This window comes from Urtica dioica, chromosome 12 (assembly GCF_054948205.1).
Source record: "Urtica dioica subsp. dioica isolate 48M chromosome 12, U.dioica_male_clone48M_v1_H2, whole genome shotgun sequence".
Lineage (NCBI taxonomy): Eukaryota > Viridiplantae > Streptophyta > Magnoliopsida > Rosales > Urticaceae > Urtica > Urtica dioica.
Genome location: NC_142767.1, coordinates 22,044,740 through 22,065,568, shown reverse-complemented (window position 1 = coordinate 22,065,568; position 20,829 = coordinate 22,044,740). Strand labels below are relative to the sequence as shown.

At 35.2% G+C, this 20,829-nt stretch overlaps 5 protein-coding genes across 7 annotated transcripts in view; 2 read left to right on the top strand and 3 right to left on the bottom strand.

The window, feature by feature from the left end:
• Nucleotides 1–1,462: 1,462 nt before the first annotated feature.
• LOC149380395 (protein yippee-like At4g27745) lies at nt 1,463–2,765 on the bottom strand. 3 transcript variants are annotated; one of them, XM_089604454.1, is made up of 3 exons: nt 2,656–2,765; nt 1,960–2,073; nt 1,463–1,890 (listed from the first exon to the last, which is right to left on the bottom strand). In XM_089604454.1, the coding sequence occupies exons 2-3, from the start codon at nt 2,050–2,052 to the stop codon at nt 1,663–1,665; spliced, it is 321 nt and encodes a 106-aa protein (XP_089460580.1). In that variant the 5' UTR covers nt 2,053–2,073; nt 2,656–2,765; the 3' UTR covers nt 1,463–1,662. The 3 variants fall into 3 exon arrangements, with proteins under 3 accessions (XP_089460580.1, XP_089460581.1, XP_089460579.1); XM_089604455.1 differs by having other exon boundaries at nt 2,597–2,716; XM_089604453.1 differs by lacking the exon at nt 2,656–2,765 and adding an exon at nt 2,174–2,499.
• A 2,138-nt stretch (nt 2,766–4,903) lies between these two features.
• LOC149380394 (protein yippee-like At4g27740) lies at nt 4,904–5,471 on the bottom strand. Its single transcript, XM_089604180.1, has 2 exons — nt 5,279–5,471; nt 4,904–5,189 (listed from the first exon to the last, which is right to left on the bottom strand). Exons 1-2 carry the CDS (start codon nt 5,369–5,371, stop codon nt 4,965–4,967), a joined length of 318 nt encoding a protein of 105 aa, XP_089460306.1. The 5' UTR covers nt 5,372–5,471; the 3' UTR covers nt 4,904–4,964.
• A 2,782-nt stretch (nt 5,472–8,253) lies between these two features.
• LOC149380393 (Yippee family putative zinc-binding protein) lies at nt 8,254–9,075 on the bottom strand. Its single transcript, XM_089603334.1, has 2 exons — nt 8,776–9,075; nt 8,254–8,689 (listed from the first exon to the last, which is right to left on the bottom strand). The coding sequence occupies exons 1-2, from the start codon at nt 8,869–8,871 to the stop codon at nt 8,465–8,467; spliced, it is 321 nt and encodes a 106-aa protein (XP_089459460.1). The 5' UTR covers nt 8,872–9,075; the 3' UTR covers nt 8,254–8,464.
• Nucleotides 9,076–10,020: 945 nt separating this feature from the next.
• LOC149380392 (nuclear speckle RNA-binding protein A-like) lies at nt 10,021–13,994 on the top strand. Its single transcript, XM_089603620.1, has 7 exons — nt 10,021–10,269; nt 10,798–10,922; nt 11,232–11,469; nt 11,689–11,750; nt 11,860–11,941; nt 13,442–13,570; nt 13,715–13,994. The coding sequence occupies exons 1-6, from the start codon at nt 10,173–10,175 to the stop codon at nt 13,543–13,545; spliced, it is 708 nt and encodes a 235-aa protein (XP_089459746.1). The 5' UTR covers nt 10,021–10,172; the 3' UTR covers nt 13,546–13,570; nt 13,715–13,994.
• A 3,601-nt stretch (nt 13,995–17,595) lies between these two features.
• LOC149380391 (oligopeptide transporter 6-like) overlaps nt 17,596–20,829 on the top strand; it is a 4,139-nt gene continuing 905 nt past the window's right edge. The window contains exons 1-6 of the mRNA XM_089604153.1: nt 17,596–18,138; nt 18,536–18,633; nt 18,704–19,273; nt 19,362–19,620; nt 19,690–19,872; nt 20,430–20,827. Of these exons, the coding sequence (XP_089460279.1) occupies nt 17,656–18,138; nt 18,536–18,633; nt 18,704–19,273; nt 19,362–19,620; nt 19,690–19,872; nt 20,430–20,827 (1,991 nt within the window). The 5' untranslated portion in view covers nt 17,596–17,655. The remainder of the gene's footprint in view (nt 18,139–18,535; nt 18,634–18,703; nt 19,274–19,361; nt 19,621–19,689; nt 19,873–20,429; nt 20,828–20,829) is intronic.

The window sequence follows — 20,829 nt, the reverse complement described above, 5'->3', positions numbered from 1 at the left end:
TGCCCCCTAGGATTTATTTTAATAAGTATGTAATCTTGGTCAATAGTGCCACTTACTATGTAATCTTGGCCGATAGTGCCACCTGCGCTTTGCACTGCTAATATATCATGTAATCTTGACCGATAGTGCCCCTACTAAAAAAAAAAAAAATCAGACGGAATTTTGATTCTTAACGGGATTGAGGGCTTTCGAATATTATGGATCGGAATTTCGTCTTATTAAAAGTGTAACTTTTTCCGTGATTTTTGGCACTATTCAAACAATTAAAAAAAACATAAAATATATCTTATTGTAAAATTAAAAAATGCAAATGAACAATACTTGAACATATCAGAAATTTTAGTTATGTGAACTACCTGAACATAATTTACTGTCAGAAGGAACAGTGGCGGATCCAAACTCGGAAGGAGAGGGGCGCCAAAACTGAAATTAGGCTAAAAAAAAAAAAAAAAAAAAAAAAAGTTTAGCCCAATTTTTTTTTTTTGAGGGGGGGCCTAGGCCACTTGAGCCCACCACCTGGGTCCGCCCCTGAGAAGGAACATAATCTCCGATTCGATTAATACTATCGGTAGGAACAAAAATTGGGTTTCTTCCGTTCCGTTTGCCCAGCTTTAGTCATTATATTTTTTTTTTTATTGAATTTGATAATTCTGAATTTTGTCGAAAAAATTCATATTTTGCTCGAGGTATAGAATAAATATATCCATCTACGCCTACAAGAAATTCGGTTCAAAATGAACATGATTTTCCTTCCCGTCCATTTGATCGTGTTCGAAAGCACATACGTAACGTTTAGAGAATGGATTATTATCTTTTTTTATCTGTTTATTGCATTATTACTTAATTTGTAAATTTTACATGATATTTAATTTAAATAGGGAAGAATAAGTATGAAAAAACACCATAAGCATGAAGAAACAAAGAGAAAATTGCATGAAAAACATGATATCAGTTCAGAAATATATATGTATATATATAATTATTTACATATATTATAGAAATAAAAAATAAGGATAGAAAATGTATATAAATAAAAGGATGAGTTGTTGCAAGAAAATAAAAAAATAAATAGGAAAATGAGAGGCATGATTCAACATGTCGTTTTCTGTAATTGTGACACCAAGTACGGGAGAGCCATTTGCACACAAACGACGGAAAAAAGAACACGTCGATTCTCCAGCCTCTATGCTTATTAATATTTAATACAACACAAAACCAAAATGTTGTTGAACTCTGTCTGAAGACATTAACGTGTCTTTCAAGCAAAAAACAAATACTTTTTCTTTACAAATCTTCCATTTTTTTTTTCCCTTATCAGGCCAAAAACTGAAAGCTCCACCTACCTAATACTAATATATTCATAAGTAACCAAAAAAAAAAAAAAAAAGTGATCAGAAAATTACTTTAAAGTAATTACCAGACAATATTAGTAGCTTATTTTAAAATTAAATTCACACACCAGTTTCTCTTAACCCAAAAACAAACAAAGAAATGAGTCGTAATAACAATATCCACATTATTTACAGTTTTTACACATGAGAGAATCACACTCGCAAAGCCAGCAACAATTACGATTGATTTACAGACACGGTTTGATTCATGATTTTGATCATCAACAACATTCACAGAAGAAGAAAAGGAAGCAGAGTTTTTCTTTTCTATCTACCAATTCTCTTTGACGATCTTGGCCTTCTCGAAGATGAACTTGCCTTCTTTGTACTTCTGGGAAGGCTCGAAAGCCCTCTCGTACTTCCAGCCAAGAATTTCGCCGCAATCGGAGCACGATATGTCCGCCACCGTGTGAACCCCAGTCATCAAGTGCCGATCCTCCTTCGCTCCGACAACGACGCTCATCGCGTGCGAGAATAGAAACGCCCTCCCATTTCTCCCCTAAACAAAATCCCCAAAATTCAATTTCATAATTAGGGTTTCTTTTTCAGATTTCTCTCATTCACTCACCTGGAAAGCTTTGGAGATTATGTCGTCGTGAACAGCGACGTGGTTATGGCAATTGCAACAGCTGTACAGCCTGGGCCCCACTAAATCCGCCATTGAATTCCACACAAGCAATTTCTGATCGATCAACCAGAAAAAAGAAAAAAGGAAACCAGATTAGAAAATCAAGGCAGAGAGAGAGAGAGAGAGAGAGAAGAGCATTGAATTTATCTTTCACCTAACAACGAGATCAATGATGACTTGAGAAATCTCTGAAGAAGAAAGTAAAAAAAGATGACTTGCAAGATTAGAGTTGGACCAAAGTAGGATCACAGGGTTTGAAAATTGATGAAAGGCAAAAAAAAAAAATGTGAAAGATAATAAAAAGAGGTCTCAATTTAGTGTTGATCGTGACGTGATAAGCATGGAAGAGTGAACCACAAGAACACCAAAAGCCCTAATAATATTATAAAAATATACAATCAGAAAATAGGAAATCGAACTTTACTATTGCAATTTGCGATCCGAGAGTGGATTATGATGTGAGCTGTGCAATAATAATAATAAAAGAAATATGGAATAAAGAAAAAAAAAAAATTTCAGGTCTTTGATGACTGTAATTTGATAAATCGAAATGCGAAAAAATTGGTAGAGAATTTACATTAAAATCGTGAATTTTGGGAAGTATATTGCAAAGCTTGAAGATTCACTGAAACTAACCCTTCGAGAACACTCGGTCACCGCTGAGTTGTGTTGTACATGGTTTGCTTGAGTGAGTGGAATTGAACTGTATAATTAATAATAAGCCATTATTGAAGGATCAAACTGATCATAAAAAAAAAGGAAAGGGCCTTTCTACAAAATTCTAATTATTTTTGAAAGACTTGGTCGGTTGGCTCGTGATAGTGGGATCACGCGCGCACGATGTGCGTGACCTAACAACCACGTATACACACTGTTTAATTCTACTACATGAACATGTTAGTTGCTAATACTATAAAATAAATAAATTAATTTACTACTTGCTTGCCACGTCATCAAACTGATTATTGCATAGAAAAACTTGAGTTTAGCATCAAATTTGAAAATAAGCCATGGATTTTTTTAGAAAAATTAAGTTTTTGGGTTCCTAAATTGTCTAAATTGCTATTAAATGAAAATTCTCTTATTTTTTTTATTTCTCTATTTTCACTCTCTATACACTTCATGCTTCTTTGTTTCTTCACGCACGAAAATTTTCACGCCATTCACTAGGTAGACAACTATCCATGTTCTTTCCTTCTTCACGCACGAAAAATCAATTTCACGTCATCCAAATTATTCCGCCGCACGCCATTGACTTCTCGCCATCGTCTATGTCCTCAAAACTCAAGTTCTTTTGTAGAAAGCTTATCGGGACTCTTATGTTGTAGGGCACTTGAGAGAGAAAAAAAAGGGTAAGTTTTGATCACTATGCGATTTAATTTTGCAAGAAAACGGTTCGAAGTCTCGATCTGTGACTTCGAAGATTTTAGAAAACTTAAGACTCACGCTCCTCCGACCATACTAACATAAGATTACCACTCTTTCCATTAGAAGACTATTGTCAACTTGACTGGTTGAGCTCTCGACCCACAATGGCGTGCCTCCATGAGAAAAACGATCGCAGCTTCTGACTATGAACCATAGTTCGTAGGTTCTCAATCCCTATTCTCGATCCTTTTTTTTCTTTGGAGGTTACAGTCATTCTCAATTTCTCATTAATTAAACCGGGAGTGAGTTTTTGGCGGGAGCAAGTTTTTTTCCAAATTGATATAATTTTTTAAAAATAAAAATTAGTCGAACTAAGCCACCTGATACGTTGAAATTGTAATATAGCCAACGTTTCGTCCAAATTTTCACTATAGCAAAAAATGATGACGTGTCTTAATTATGTAAGATGTTAATTACTATAATATCATCTACTAGAATTTGGCTTAAAAAACTTGTAGCCAACGTTTGATCAACCAAAATTTTCGAAATTAATATACGTGTATATATTTCGAATTTTAAAAAATATTCTATATTTGACAAAGTTGGTTATTGAGCATTTATTTCTTTATGATTTTTTGTTAATCTCTGCTGCTTTGTTAATTTCTGTTAATTATGGTAAATTTACATATGTGCAGGTAGAGCCGATCAATGCTCACCAGTTTGAAGTTGTCGATGGTGTACCAATTGATATTTATTTCATTTCCTTTAATATGCATTTAATAATTTTCGAAGTTAATACACGTGTATATATTTCGAATTTTTAAAAAAATTCTATATTTGGCAAAGTTGGTTATTGAGCATTTATTTCTTTCTAATTTTTTGTTAATCTCCGCTGCTTTGTTAATTTCTGTTAATTATGGTAAATTTGCCGATCAAATTTTCAATACGCATTTATTTAGTTGACTTCTACAATCAATTAATATTTCTTTCCTTTCTTATTACATTAATGAATATCCTTTTATGTATTCAAATTAACCAAATTTCACTCACGTGTAGATTAGAATTCCCTCAAACGTTGGCTATTATTTTCTTCAATTAAATTTGATCACAAGGGTATTTTAGGTAATTCATAGCTGTAAATTTCAGTAAATGACTAGATTAAAAAATTTACCAAACGTGGGCTAGAAACCAAAAATCACGTTTCAAAATGGCTACGTTGCTAGTTTACCCTTTATATTTTTCTACCTGTTTTCTTTTGGTAAATTTATGAAATTTAAACGTATAATTTAAAATAAAACGGTTTAAATAAGGACTAAAGTGGACTCAATCAGTTAATGGCTTGTTCCAATATATACTTGCTTTAAATATATTTTTATTGGTTTTTTTTTTTTTTTTTGCAAACCGTTTACAACAATTTGATTTACAGAGACTAAAGTTTGAAAGAGGACCACGGCTAAATAAACACAACTTGCATAGATCCAAACCGAAGTGTAAACGATATAGAACAACAAAGTCATGACTACAAATCATATCATCAATAAGATTTGTTATTATTTTATTAAAGCCACATATTATGATCAGTACAACTTGGCTATCTTGGCAGTCTCAATGATGTACTTTCCTTCTTTGAACTTCTGCGAATCTTCGAAGGCCGTCACAAACTTCCATCCAAGCGCTTCTCTGCAATTACTGCAATAGATTTCGGCGATGTTAAACACTCCGTTGTTGAGCTGTATCTCGTCTTTCTGTCCCATTATCACGTTCATGGCGTGAGAGAACATATATGCAGACCCAGATTTTCCCTATATACATATATGATATATATATCATGCATCAGAAAAGATTTAAAGGCAAATAATTAAAAATTAAATTGTGTGTACAATAACAATACGTAGTATTTCTTGGAAAGGTCGATGCCAAAGGCGATTGGGTTCCGGCAATTTCTGCAGTTATAGGTCGCTTGATCATTGATTTTATCCGCCATTGACCGGAAGCTATGTGTGATATATGATATATCAATCAAATTAATATCACGAGTTTAAAGAAATTCTATGTGGTGATAATGATCAGAAGTGGTTGAAGAGATGCGATTTATATAAAGAGCGGAGAAGTTTCAAAGAAGATGCGTACATTAGGTGAAGTATCATCAAAGATCTATATTTATTTTTGGATAGCAGACTTGTTAGAATTATAAATAATTATTAATTTGAGAATGTTGAGAAAATTTAATCGTCATGAGTAAAACTGATTCAACCAGCCCAGTAAACCCAGACTATATCAACAACAACGTGTCCTCTGAAGAAACGGAGCTTGAAAACCTCATTGAAGACTATAAAATAGAGATTTCCGGCCCAAAAATGAGGATTACTTTCTTTCGCATACACTTGCTAAATCTCGAGCTCCCTGAGTCGTTTTTCTTTGATTAATGTTCTTAGTGTATCTGCCTAATAAAAGACCTAAGGCCATTCAATTAATTTCTTTCTTGTTCGTATTACTTATTATTATTATTAGAGAAATTGTTATATCCACCCCAATTTCAATAACATTTTCCAATAATCGACTAAAACATAATTTTGGCAAAAAATATTACTTGACTTTGCGTGAAAAATCCAAAATATCATTAACTTTAATATTATTTATATTTTGATCAAAATCCAAAACAATTAATATTTATATTTATTTTGAGAAATCGGTGAGACTGAGATTTTGAATAAACTTGGTTAGGGAGGGAGAAAGAGAAATAAAATCAATTAAATGGAAATATAATTAATAAAGATAAATATTAATTGAGTTTTAGTTTTTGATCAAAATGTAAGGAATATTAAAGTGAAATATATTTTGGGTTTTTCATATAAAATCAAATAGTATTTTTTATCAAAATTAGTTTTTAGTGGATTATTAGAAAATGTTATTGAAATGGTGATAGATATGACAATTTCTATTATTATTATTATTTTTTTTTTATTATCATCTAATCTGAAGTGACGAAAGTTTGAAGTCCAATAATATAAATTGAAATAGATCTTTTTATTATAAAAGACCGAGCCGTTTGAGGTGACAAGGCAACAAATATTATGATTAGTCATAGCCAACCTAATTTCAAATAGAGTAAAACTTATCGCGATTATAAACAAATAACCTTTAGATACAAAACTCTCTCTCTCTCTCTCTCTCTCTCTCTCTCTCTCTCTCTCTCTCTCTCTCTCCACAATGTATCAAACCTCCCATTGCCTTTCTTCAAATCAAACTCTCTTAGTGACAGGGGATTCCACTAATTACATTTTCGTAGAAATGAGTTATAACCGCCAATGTCTTGAGTACATAATCAATCGTGTTATTAATAATGTCTAAATTATATACGAAAATTATAGTTGCTTTTATTTATATATTATTTTAAATGAATTTATATTTGTTTTAGAATCATTTTTGACATATTAAATCAGGTTAAATTTATCAGAAAACTTTAATTGATATGACAACTGAGACTAAAAAGTACGAAACTGTTGAACCTGGTTGCGGAATCTTGACAACAATGACGAAGAACAAACACACACACAACGACACACACAAATTTACCCTGGTTCGGTCAAAATACGACCTACTCCAGCTTTGCTCCACTAACCAACAACGCTCTGAGAATCGTCCGGAGATTTACCAGAAAGACGATCCGAATACAATTGTACAACACTCAAGAACTCTCAAGTAATCGATCAAAAGTTGATTCGATTACTTCCTCTCTTTTTTCTCTCGTGTTTCCCAATGCCTAAACGTCTCTACTCTGTTTTTCCCCAATTCCCACTTTGTAACGAATGAATTCAAAAAATTAACTTCCTATCTCTATCGAACCTTTATATACCAGGTCCAGACAGAGTTACATTACCATAAAGCCCCTACTTAACTCAAGAGCCTTCCTTAATGTACAAGTCACCAAAAAACCCACCGAGTTTTTACATCAACTTTAACAGAAACAAAGTTAAAAAGATCTAACTATAATTAAAGAAAGATAAACTTGTTATAAACCACAAAAACAAAATAGACTAATTAATCTGATTAAACCTTTTAAATTGTAGTTAAATGTTCAATGAAATTTTACAGGGTAAACAATATATAATATATAAGTAAAGTAAGAATGAATCTTAAAAAAAAATATTTACATGAATCTTACCCTTACATCACCACTTATCAAAATCTACATATAAGTAAAATTTTACGGATCTATTAGTAAATAAATTGTGAAAAAACTGTTATACCTTTAATAAAATCAGTGAGCAAATTATTGGATTTTTTTTTTTGACAAATTGATCACGAAATTTAGTAATTTTGTGACATATTAACCGCGAAATTATGAAATTCGTGATCAATTTGTCAGAAATTATGATCCGTCACGAAAATTTGTCAAATTCGTGATTTATTTATCACGAAATCTAGTAATTTTGTGATCGATTTTATTAAGAGTACAATAGTTTTTTTGGAAAGGGCCTTTCTACAAAATTCTAATTATTTTTGAAAGACTTGGTCGGTTGGCTCGTGATAGTGGGATCACGCACGCAAGATGTGCGTGACGTAACAACCACGTATACACACCGTTTAATTCTACTACATGAACATGTTAGTTGCTAATACTATAAAATAAATAAAGGGCAGTGTAGATTTATAGCCAAAATGAAATTATAGATTTTGTTTTTAGCATACATTTAACATTTTTTAGGGAAATAGCCAATAGGCTTAGATGACAATATTTATTAGACTAATTTGCCTTTTTATTTATACAAACGGAAATAATGAAATATAAGGAAATTATAAAAAAACTGGCTATAGGCAGTTTTTCTGATTTACAGAGGCTAGAGTTTGAAAGAGGACCATGTGTACAACAAGAGGCTAAATAAAATAAACACAACTTGCATAGATCCAAATCGAAGTGCAAGCGATATAGAACAACAAAGTCATGACTAGAAATTACTTGGACACCAAACCACACAGTACAGATTATATTATCCAAATCCCACTAGATGATACTATTTTAATAACTATCATCAACAAGAGTTGTTATCATTTTATTAAAAGCCATATATTATGATCAGTACAACTTGGCTATCTTGGCAGTCTCAATGATGTACTTTCCTTCTTTGAACTTCTGCGAATCTTCGAAGGCCGTCACATATTTCCATCCAAGCACTTCTCTGCAATTACAGCAATAGATTTCGGCGATGTTAAAAAATCCGGTGATGAGCTGTCTCTCCTCTTTCTGTCCCACTATCACGTTCATGGCGTGAGAGAACAGATATGCAGACCCAGATTTTGCCTATATATACATACATGATATATATATCATGAATCATGAAAGATTTAAAAGGCAAATAATTAAAAATTAAATTGTGTGTACAATACGTAGTATTTCTTGGAGAGAAGGTCGCTTCCAAAGGCGATCGGGTTCCGGCAATTTCTGCAGTTATAGGTCGCTTGATCATTGATTTTCTCCGCCATTGACCGGAAGCTATGTACGATATATGATATATCAATCAAATTAATATTATTATTTTAAGGAGATTCTATGTGGTGATGATGATCAGAAGTGGTTGAAGAGGAGCGATTTATATAAACAGAAATCTTTGCAAAACAAAAGCTATATGCTCGGAGAAGTTTCAAAGAAGATGCGAGTCAAGACAATACATTAGGTGAAGAATTATTGAAGATATATATATATATTTATTTTCTTTATGTTGTTTTTCTCTAAAAGTCAAGTAGACTTGTATAGTCTTTCAACTATTGTATAAAATAGAAAATAATTATTTTGGATAGCAGATGTCTTGGAATAAATCGAGGTTGTTGGTGTGTAGGACTTCGACCTCTCATCTGATAACGTCTTTTGGCTTACGAAGACATAGAATGATTATCAGCATCATAACTAATTATAGTTGCTTTTATTTATATATTTTTATAAATGAATTTAGATTTATTTTAGAATTATTTTTGACATATTATATCAGGTTAAATTTATCAGAAAAAAAAGAAAACTTTAATTGATATGACAAATACCTTAAAACTGAGACTAAAATGTACGAAAAAAAGTTAAAATATCTAACTATAATTAAAGACAGATAAACTTGTTATAAACCACAAAAACAAAATAGACTAATTAATCTGATTAAACCTTGTAAATTGTAGTTAAATGTTTGCAATGAAATATGATTGGATAAACAATATATAATATATAAGTAAAGTAAGAATGAATCTTAAAAAATAAATATATACATGAGTCTTACCTTTTCATCGCCACTTTATCAAAATCAACATATAAGTAAATTTTTACGGATCTATTAGTAAATAAATTGTGAAAAAACGGTTATACCTTTAATAAAATCAATGAGCAAATTACTGGATTTTTTGACAAATTGATCACGAAATTTAATAATTTTGTGATATATTAATCGCGAAATTCGTGATCAATTTGTCACGAAATTATGATCCGTCACAAAAATTTGTCAAATTTGTGATTTAATTGTCACGAAATTTAGTAATTTTGTGACCGATTTTATTAAGAGTATAATGGTTTCTTCCCAACTCATTTATTAACGGATTCGTAAAAATTTGATTTATAATTGATTAAAGTAAAGTGGCATTAGAGATGATAATATTCATGTAAATTGTTTGTCTAAAAGAAAGAAAGAAAAAAGAATCACACATACCTGATGAGTATTACTGATCAAACCAAAAGGGGATTCGTTCTGTTGTGAAATTCGTTTTCATTTTCTCTGATCTATTTCTTCCTTCTTCTTCTATCTCTAATGGCGGACTCGTATTGGAGATACAACGAGGCTCGGCAACCACCGCCGCCGTCGGCGATCCCTTCGATGCCCGCGAAGCGCCCTCGCCCCGATTACGGTACGTTATAACTCCTCTCGGCTGTTTCCGGTTTCACTTTCGAATTTGATCGATTGGAGCTAGGGTTTTTCATTTTGCTTGTCCAAAGTTTGGAACTTGTTTTGTTGCTTACAAAAAGGAGGCAGGGTTGCGAATTCGTTATTGAAAAGCTCACGCCTATAGCAAATGATTAGTTCTTATGGGCGTTGAATTGTAGAAATCGTCGTCTGTCTGGTTTTTTGTAGAAAATTGATTCAATTTCTGCAGAAATTCGTGTTTGCGATGCTTAATTTTCACTAACAGTATATTAATTTAGTAGTTCATGAATAAAAATCAAATAATTTCGAATTTATTTTAAGAAAATATCCACAAAGATCTTCATGCTTGTCTCTTGAAGTAACGAATCTAGTAAGTCACTTGTACAATAATTGCATTATGATTGGCATCTTTTCTGTCATACATATGCATCTTTGTGTCTGTGTACTTATGAATCTCATGTTGGCATTACAATCCATAAGCTCATATGATGTTCCTTTCTTCTACATATAGACGGGGCTGGAAGCCACGATCTTCCGGCCTATTTTCCACGCGAAGACGACAGAGGAGGAGCAATGCGCGGGGCAAGAGATACCGAGTCCATCAATGCATCGTACGATCGTTATTTACGCAGCACGGTAAATCATCATCGCCCAGCCCTAATTTTTACTCTTTCGATAACCGTGGTGTCCAGAGTTTTAGGATATTAGGATATTAGATAATAATACGTAGTTGAGGGGTTAATATAGTATTATAAGAAGTTGTATTAGAGTATAATTAGGAGAGAATCACCTGAGAATGTATGTTATCGAATCATTTTTGTATTGAATTCTTGACAAGAAACCCGGGTCTCTAGAATTACCTGGAGACTCGATCAAATTCTACCCCAATATATATTTTGTTTTCGCTCTTTCGAGGTCACTGACAGAATACAATGTTTGTTTCAGCAAGCCCCATCGTTCGGCGGTGGAGGACCACCCGCGAGACCCATGGGTGGTGGTGGTGGAATGCCGGGTCGCCCCATTGAAGACCCGCGAGTTGCGAGCATTGACCACGGGCCACCTGTTAAAGACAGGTCACTCGGATTTGGGGCCGGAAGACACGAGATTTCCCTTCCTCCTGATGCTAGCAGTACTCTCTATGTCGAGGGTTTGCCTCCCAACTGTACACGCCGCGAAGTAGCTCGTATCTTTTTTATTTTATTTTATTAAATAAAAGAAACTATAATATTAGTATCACTATTTATTAAAAACGTGTTTGGCAATAGCCCCGGAAAATCCCAAAGCACGAGTGACCCCGAAAAATCTTGTACCATACGCGAACCAGCTATGTTAGAGTTTCTAAATTCATTTAATTCACATTTTTTTTTCTGGTCTTGTGTTGTCCCTTCACCGAGTTTAACAGATATCTTCCGTCCTTTCGTGGGTTACAAAGACGTGAGACTCGTAAGCAAGGAATCAAGACACGTAAGTCGACACTCCTCCGCATGTGAATGATTCGATTATTTATCATTTTTATATATTTTGGTGTTGGCAAAGATTAGCTGATTGACTTTGCGATATCCGAAATGTGCAGCCCGGAGGAGACCCTCTTGTCCTTTGCTTTGTTGATTTTCTGAGCCCAGCCCATGCAGCGACTGCCATGGATGCCTTACAAGGTGAGTGTGTACATTCTTTCGAAGGTCTTTTATGTCCCAGTGTTGTCTGGTTTTGGAAGTTAGTGGCAATAGTAACTGGGTTTATGAAATTTGTGGTACTATGCATTGCAGTAACTAAAGTAACATTAGATACATATGATGGAGAAACTAAAAGTATTAAATTAAATATATATATCTCAATTAGGAGGACTATCTTGTTTGTTATGAGGACTATACTTCTGAGCATCACGTGTCAAATGCATATTGGATTGCTAGCATGGTTACTGGATGAAAGTATGAAAGGCATTTAGAGTAATTGAAACCGTCTATAAATATTTAATGGCATTTTTGTGGTTTAAATTGAAACTGTGACGTCAGCCGAGTTGTGTGTTCGCGAATTTAAACCGATACCACCATACTGTTGGAGGTTGAAATATCATCATCGCATTCTAATATAGAAAAAAACAATCACTTAATTACAAACTTCTATCATTCCTGACATGTGTTTGTCCAGGGTAAGCTATCAGAATTTGAGTTCTTCTACCCTTTCCAACGTTCCCGTTATTTTTAGGCCCCTTTCACCTTTTTTTAGAAATACTAACTTCCGACTTCTATTTTGCAATCAAAGCGTAGAGCTCAAGGTCCAGGTCGTATATAATTTGACTTCTTGACCATCTTTACTGATATATTTAACGAGAAACGAGACTGAATATTCTTGTAGATATGTCTTATGTTTACGCTTATTAGAACGCACACCGTATTAGCTTGGTGCAAATAATTTTTCTGTTGAGTTCATGGGGATTGACGAATTGCCAGTTACAGTAGTCAAATACGCAATATCGAATATTGGTAAGCCTTGCCACTCAAATGAAGCAGGACCTGTTTGAGCCGTGTAAAAAAAAAAAAAAATCTGTGTCATCCACAACATCGATCTATATATATTTTTTAAAGTTCTGCATGCAACGAAACTCTCGATCACGTCATGGTAGACCTTGGTTTATGTAGTTCATATACCTTTTTAATTTTATTTTTCATTCTCGTAACTGAGCCGTGTCAATAAGATAAATAACTCCTTGTCATCCACGGCATCGATTGATATATATTTTTATAATTCTGCGTGCGATGTATTAGCCTGGTGCAAAATTAGGTTCGGTTGAGTTCCTGGGGATTGGCGAATTTTCAGTTACACTAGTCAAATGGGCAAGACCGATTAGCCTTTTGTTTTATAAATTCTATGTGCAATGAAACCCTCGATTACGCCAAGGTAGACCTTAATTTACCGACTTCACTAGGCCTGTTTTTTCTTCTCGTAACTGAGGCGTCTTTTTGGGTTCAGGATATGAGTGGCAGAGTATACTCTTTTTTATTTTTACTTTTTAGCCCCCTTGAGAGTTGAGAGTTCGTCCGCGTCTGTTTATTTACTTATATACCGAGAGGCAAAGAAAAAGGTCGACGTTTTTTGTTGCACTGCCTTGTGTGCCCGCGAGTCACGCCGTAAATTAGTGGAGCTCGATTTTGCAGGTTATAAATTCGACGAGCATGACCGCGACTCGGTTTGTTTAAGGTTGCAATTCGCTCGCTATCCTGGTGCGAGGTCGGGTGGCACACATCGTGGAAAGCGTTGATTAATTTACGCGGGTTTCTCTCAAGGTGATTAATTAACGCAAACTTCTAAATCCCCACTCGATCCCGCCGTCTTTTTTTTTTTTTAACGAGACACGTCCACAGACAAAAATCTAATATCTATTATCGGCTGCGCTATAATATATAAACGGGCTCTTGTATCGTATGTAGGACTTTGCTCGTTCGGGGAGGTTGTGAGATTGAGTGGCTAAACAACAGTCTCGCGGTCATTCGTGTGGTTTCGATAATTTCGCGGCGTTCTCTAGATTTTTAAAAGCCCTTTTATTTACTTTTTTTTTTAAATAGAAAATTGTTAGCAATAACTTTATTCTATTTCGGACTTATCAATCTGCCTGTGTGTACTTTGTTAGTACTTGTTATACAGACTTGACCATGCTCAGACCTGTCTTAATTTATTTGCGCCTGATTTAGTTTGTGCTTCCTATGATTATGATCTTCGCCGTGGATAGTTATCGTCTATGACATTACATTAGCGAAGGATACGGCTAGTGTATTTCATCATAATTCATTGCAGTGGATTCAAATTCCCGAGGCTGAGGCTCTTTCATTATCCGTTCCAGTTTCATATAATTTTCTTCCGATAGTTTCGAGAAACTAGAATTAGTCTTGTGATTTGGAGATCTGAATCACTGGAAATAGGAGAAGAGGTCATGCATGTTCAGGCAAACCTGCTTTGCTGATAAATATATCATGTTTTAGGGATCATCATTATTATTATCATCATCATCATCAGATATTTATTCCTTTGGTACTCTCTAGATAATCATTATCAGTAGCTCGATGAATTGCAGTGCAAGGGATTATGTCGCTGCTTTTTTTTTTTTTTTTTTTTTTTTTTTTTTGACATACAAAGGTGTACATTTTGTCTAGAACATGATTGCTGGCCTGAGTTTGTCTTCGTGCATATCATTGGTTCGGTTTTGTTCTCATCTCAAATAATGTAAAATGCCCGGAAAAAAAATCGGACAAAGCGTGATTTTAATTGCCTTTTGAGACTGATGAGGACTACCAAATTAGAATTTGGCAAGTTTTTTAGGCGCAATGTAGGTCAGGTTTTGCATACTGGCAGATCTAGTGTACAAAGCATTTTGTGTACTTTTGTGGTTATATCTCTTGTGATGTTTTCTTGTAGTGCTTTTTTTTTTTTTTTAATATAAAAAAGATATTTATTACCCCATGATTTATGGCCGTGTTGACTAAATTGGCTACCCCTCTCTACTCATCACTCATTTTCCCGAAAGTGACACAATGTGTGTGTGTGTCGTTTAATTCAAAGACTGAACATAGTAAACGCTTTGGGTCAGTCAAATGATAACTTTAAATGTGAAAGATGAGTTTAACCGTATTCCTATTCCTAATCAAGATCTGCGAATCATTAGTGTTTACTTAAGACTGGTTATGTTCTCTGGTCCTTTTCAAGTATTAACAACAACTTGACAAGAGATCATTGATATTATAGTATGTTATATAAATTAAAAAAATAAATATTTTAATTATAAATATATTTAAAAAGCCTAAAGCATTTTATTAATAAAATTTTCCTTTGATGTCCTTTAAGAAAAACATAATATTTTATTTGGTGTAAGATACGCGTCACACATCATTTGGTGTAAAACTAAAAAATGATGTATAAGTTACGCCGAAGCGATGTTGGTATTGGAGATGCTCTTGCGGTTTTCTCAAATTGCTTGCCCAGTATCTTTGCTTTCTAGTGATGGTTTTAATTCGTATATGAGTGGTAATGGAGACGAAATTCATGGCTTATCGGGCTAGTTTCATACTAGTGTGTACTTTAAGAAAAATAGCGTTATATTGTGCTATAGGAAGAAAATTGCTATTGTAAAAAACATATAGCCGCTTGATAAATGTTTTTAAAATAACTGTTTGCTATGAGAACAAGTAAATTTAGTGTTTGATAAAATTGACAAAAAAATAGGCATGTTTTATTATGATAATTAACAATAACTTATATTTAATCTAATTAACGATAAGTATATGATATTTTTAGGTATATATATAGAGAAGCACTTTTAGAGGTGGTATATCCAGAAGAAGCAAATGTGATTGTTATTTGGTAAGTGATAAAGTTGGACCGAAATGGTGGTTTGAATGTTTTGTGCGTCTACATTGTGGATTTAAGAAGTCAACTATGACAACCCACATTTTAGAGTAAATGGCTTAATATTGATTGTGAATGACACCATTGGATTTCGATCACAAGATATCAACTATAGTCTATATCAACTTGGAACTAATAATTCAAAAAAATGGTGGACTATATAGAGTTAGCCTGGTTTTAGGACCACTTGCGTTACATACGATGTCTGAAATTCCAAGTTTAATATTGTGTGAAAATACAGTAATAACAAAGACCAAATTTTTTTATCAAGTTGATAGACATATACTTATATAGGTGAGCCGAAAGTCCGAGTCAAATTGAGAATCTTGGCTTTTTATTTATAGCATGTGGGGTTACGTAGAAAAATAAAGCAATTAAACTATAAAATTGAGATGCAGGCAACGTTTGTAAATATTTAAGAAAATAGCTAATGAAAATTATATTTGACTTAAATATTATTATATTAAACATGTTATAATTAACAAAAAAATGTAAATAATTTAAAATTAACTCGACAATTAATGTACTAATGGTGAACTCCGACGGAATTCTACAGTAGTAGACATGATTTTTCATCCAACACAATGAGTCTATATTTGAAACTCTTCTCGTCACGAATCCGTAGGATTTGAAATCACCAAATTTCGAGTTCATATGAGGAAGATATGGATTTTCGAAGTTTTGATTAAAAAAAAAAACTGTATAAGGGAGAAAGTAGTGAAAAAAAAACGACTAGAAGGACAAAACATAAAATTTAAATGGTTTATTTAAGTGTCACCTCATCTGTTTGACTATTTTTTAATAGGTTTCCAAACGTTGGCTATATCTCAAACGTGATGTTTGGAATGCTTTAGTTATAAATTTCAAAAATAAACGAGGAATTTTAGGTGTAGTATGGATAAGGAAAATAAAAAAAGGTTACTGTGTTTTTATTTATTTATTGTAATATAGGTATAAGATAAAGATTGGGAATTCTAAATCTTAACCACATTAATGTTCATATCCTTCTTTCTTTTCTTGACCAAATATTGTTGTTTATTGTTTGTGCGTTTACATTATACATCCAATCATAATCTAAATGATAATATAGTGAATGTGACACAATAGAGATTATGGGAAAGAACCAAAAGAATCAACAAAATAAGATAAACTCATACTAAATGCGTCCAAAGAGATTGAAAAGAAAATGCGCTTTTATTCCACTTTACTTGTTCCTTTTCATTCCATTAAATATTTACTCATTAATTTGCTTTAAATAATTCTTTTGAGTATGGTTATTAGGAATGCATGTATACTGTTGAATGAGGGTTGTTCATGAAGAAATTAGGAAATTGTTGACACACGGATAGTCCCCCCCCCAAAAAAAAACGCAATATTGGCAATCATTTATTTGAAAAATATACAATTCTCTCTGACCATAAATATTGGCAAGTGATTTTCTTTTAAAGAGTAAGATTCAGACAAGTATCGTTTGTGATTTTTAATAAAACTATTCCATAATTAAGCCAGCCAATCCCTTAGCTGGCTATCATCACAACACAATCTCCCACGAAATATTAGAAATAATGACCCTAAAAAATGTGGAAATTGAAGTATGCAACAAATTGGCTTTCATGAGTGATTTACTCAATTTCCACATTTTTTTGTTTATTTTTCCCGTTCTTAAACCTAGAAAATACGACTTAAAAATAGAAAAATAAATCTCTTAAAGTTTAAAAACAATTATTCTAAATCAACTTGGATTCCTAAGAAGAAGGAATCTCATTCAAAAGTTCGACGAATCATATCTCTCTCACACACGCGCGCGCGCATCTTATGAAATCCGTTAATTTAATTACTACGTAAAGTCGAGTAAAGCAAAGCATTTATTAGTATATAAATACCTCACCGATGATATAATATATTAAAAACCACCAATCCTATTCTCTCTCACTCTCTCTGTAAAACATACTAGCATAAGGTGGATAGAGATATGGCCGAGCAATCGCCGCCGAGCCCGAACTCGTACGACGACGGCGACGAGAATGAGCGATGTCCGGTGAAGCAGGTGGACCTGACGGTGCCGAAGACCGACGACCCGACAATGCCGGCGACGACTTTCCGTATGTGGGTCCTCGGAGTGGCTTCGTGCGTGCTTTTGTCGTTTGTGAACCAGTTTTTCTGGTACAGAACTCAGCCGCTGATAATCACGTCGATCTCCGCCCAGATCGCCGTCGTGCCTCTGGGCCACCTCATGGCCAGAGCTGTCCCGAAGAAGACGATCTTCGCCGGAACGAATTTCGAGTTCTCTCTCAATCCCGGTCCGTTTAACATCAAGGAACACGTTCTCATCACCATATTCGCAAACTCCGGCGCCGGAACTGTCTACGCTACCCATATCCTCACCGCCGTCAAACTCCTTTACCGGAGAGATCTCACTTTTCTTCCGGCATTCCTTGTCATGATCACCACTCAGGTACGTGTGCTTTCTTATGATAAATAATTAGCTTTTGGACTGTGAGTGATGATAGAGATGTTTGTTTGTTGTGTCATGAATTATTATTAATTTTAACTTTTAATGGGTTTCTGTGTGAGGGTGTGTGAAAAATAAAAATTGAAGAAGAAGAAGAAGACAAGGTTTCCCCTTTTTTGTGTTCCTTTTTTTTAGGTTTTTACAGTGTGATATAAAGTTTGGATCTTTGGGTTATTAAGGAATAAAAAAGAATGATGGTGACAGACATAGAGCTACAAAGAATAAGTTGATTTATAGTTATACAATATAATAAAATAAAACAAAATAAACAAAAGGTTTTGGTTCAGATGATCAATATGGTGTTGTATTCAATTTCAAGTAACGAATTCAATCCACACAGGTATTGGGGTTTGGATGGGCTGGTTTGTTCAGAAGATACCTTGTAGAGCCAGCTGAGATGTGGTGGCCTTCAAATCTGGTTCAGGTCTCCTTATTCAGGTAATAAAAAAACAACCATCTCTCTTAAATTCCCAAAAAAAAAAGACTAACACACTGTTATGGGACACAGAGCTCTTCACGACAACGAGAAGCGAGCCAAGGGAAGCACGAGCCGAACCCAATTCTTCCTTCTGACTTTGGTCGGAAGTTTCGCGTATTACATTCTCCCCGGCTACTTTTTCCTCATGCTGACCTCGTTCTCGTGGGTCTGCTGGATCGCCCCGAAGTCCATTCGGGTCCAGCAGATCGGGTCGGGAATGGAAGGGCTCGGCCTCGGCTCGTTCGGCGTCGACTGGGCTACAATCTCGTCCTACCTCGGAAGCCCGTTGGCGAGCCCGTGGTTCGCCACAGCCAACATCGCGGTCGGGTTCGCTCTCATCATGTACGTCATGACTCCGATCACTTACTTCATCGACGCTTACAAGGCCAAGACTTTTCCCATCTTCTCGAGCCACCTCTTCACGTCCAACGGCTCTCGCTACGATATCTTGGAGATCATCGACGACAAGTTCCGACTCGACCGGAACACCTACTCTCAGAACGGGCCCGTCAACATGAGCACCTTCTTCGCCATGACTTACGGGCTTGGGTTCGCCACTCTCACCGCCACGCTCGTTCACGTCATGCTCTTCAATGGAAGGTAAAAAAATCACCCGAAAAAAAAAAAAAAAAAAAACTCGGTATTGGGATTGTGTTTTACTGACTTGTGTGTTTTTTCGGGTTGGCAGGGACTTGTGGAGCCAGACCTCGAAGGCGTTCAGAGGCAAGAACAAGATGGACATCCACGCGAAGCTGATGAAGAGTTACAAAACAGTTCCGACTTGGTGGTTTGTCGTGATCCTCGTGGCAAACATCGCGCTCATAATCTTCACCTGCCAATACTACAACCTCTCGCTCCAGCTTCCTTGGTGGGGCGTTTTGCTCGCCTGTGCGATCGCGATCTTCTTCACTCTCCCAATCGGGATCATTCAAGCCACCACAAACCAGGTACATAAGAACTAATAAAAAAAGGATAACAATAGTAGTGGAGTTCTAACTTGCTCGGTTTCTTAATAGCAACCGGGTTTGAACATCATCACGGAATACATCATCGGATACATATACCCGGAATACCCTGTGGCTAACATGTGCTTCAAGGTCTACGGTTACATCAGCATGGCTCAAGCTCTGACATTCTTAGCCGACTTCAAGCTCGGTCACTACATGAAGATTCCACCAAGATCAATGTTCATGGCTCAGGTATCAACTCCTTCTCTACTCTTATTAGCTTTTTTCTATTTTGTTTTGAGAAGTTGCATCAACTACCGCCATTCGATAAGTTCTTACTAATTTCCCACCAAAAGCTTAATTTTGCAAAAATTACTAGTAAGTCACTTGTACAAATACCATTTTACCCTCAACATGATGTCAACAATTGACATCTATTGTTGACATCTGTGAGTTTTTGGTTCTCTATTTATTGATATAGATGTCAACAATTGACGTCTATTGTTGACATTTATGTCAACCATTGACATAAATTGTTGACCTCAATTTTGAGAGTAAAATTGTATTTATACAAATGGTGATAGTTGATGCAATTTCTCTTTTGTTTTTCCTTGTGTTGTTTCGATTGAGGGAAATTGGAAGAAAAATGTGTTGAAAAACAAGATTTCATTCTAATCCCCTCAAAATTTCCTTCCAAACACGAAAGAGAATTGATTTTCCCTCCCATTTTTCTCAAAATTTTGAATTTCCATCGTAAACGAATCCGAACTCGATTTTTTTTTCCTTCTTCTTCTTCTTCGGTTTCCCAGGTTGTCGGAACTCTACTGGCGGTGCTAGTGTACACAGGCACGGCGTGGTGGCTGATGGACGAAATCCCTCACCTCTGCGACACCAACGCCCTCCCCGACGGCAGCCCGTGGACGTGTCCGATGGACCGAGTCTTCTTCGACGCGTCGGTGATCTGGGGCCTGGTGGGCCCGCGCAGGATCTTCGGGGACCTCGGCGAGTACGGCCGCGTCAACTGGTTCTTCCTCGTCGGAGCGGTGGCCCCGCTCCTCGTCTGGCTGGCCCACAAGGCCTTCCCGGCCCAAAAGTGGATCAGACTCGTCCACATGCCCGTCCTCCTCGGAGCCACCTCGATGATGCCGCCGGCAACCGCCGTCAACTTCACGAGCTGGATCTTCGTCGGCTTCGTCTCGGGGTACATTG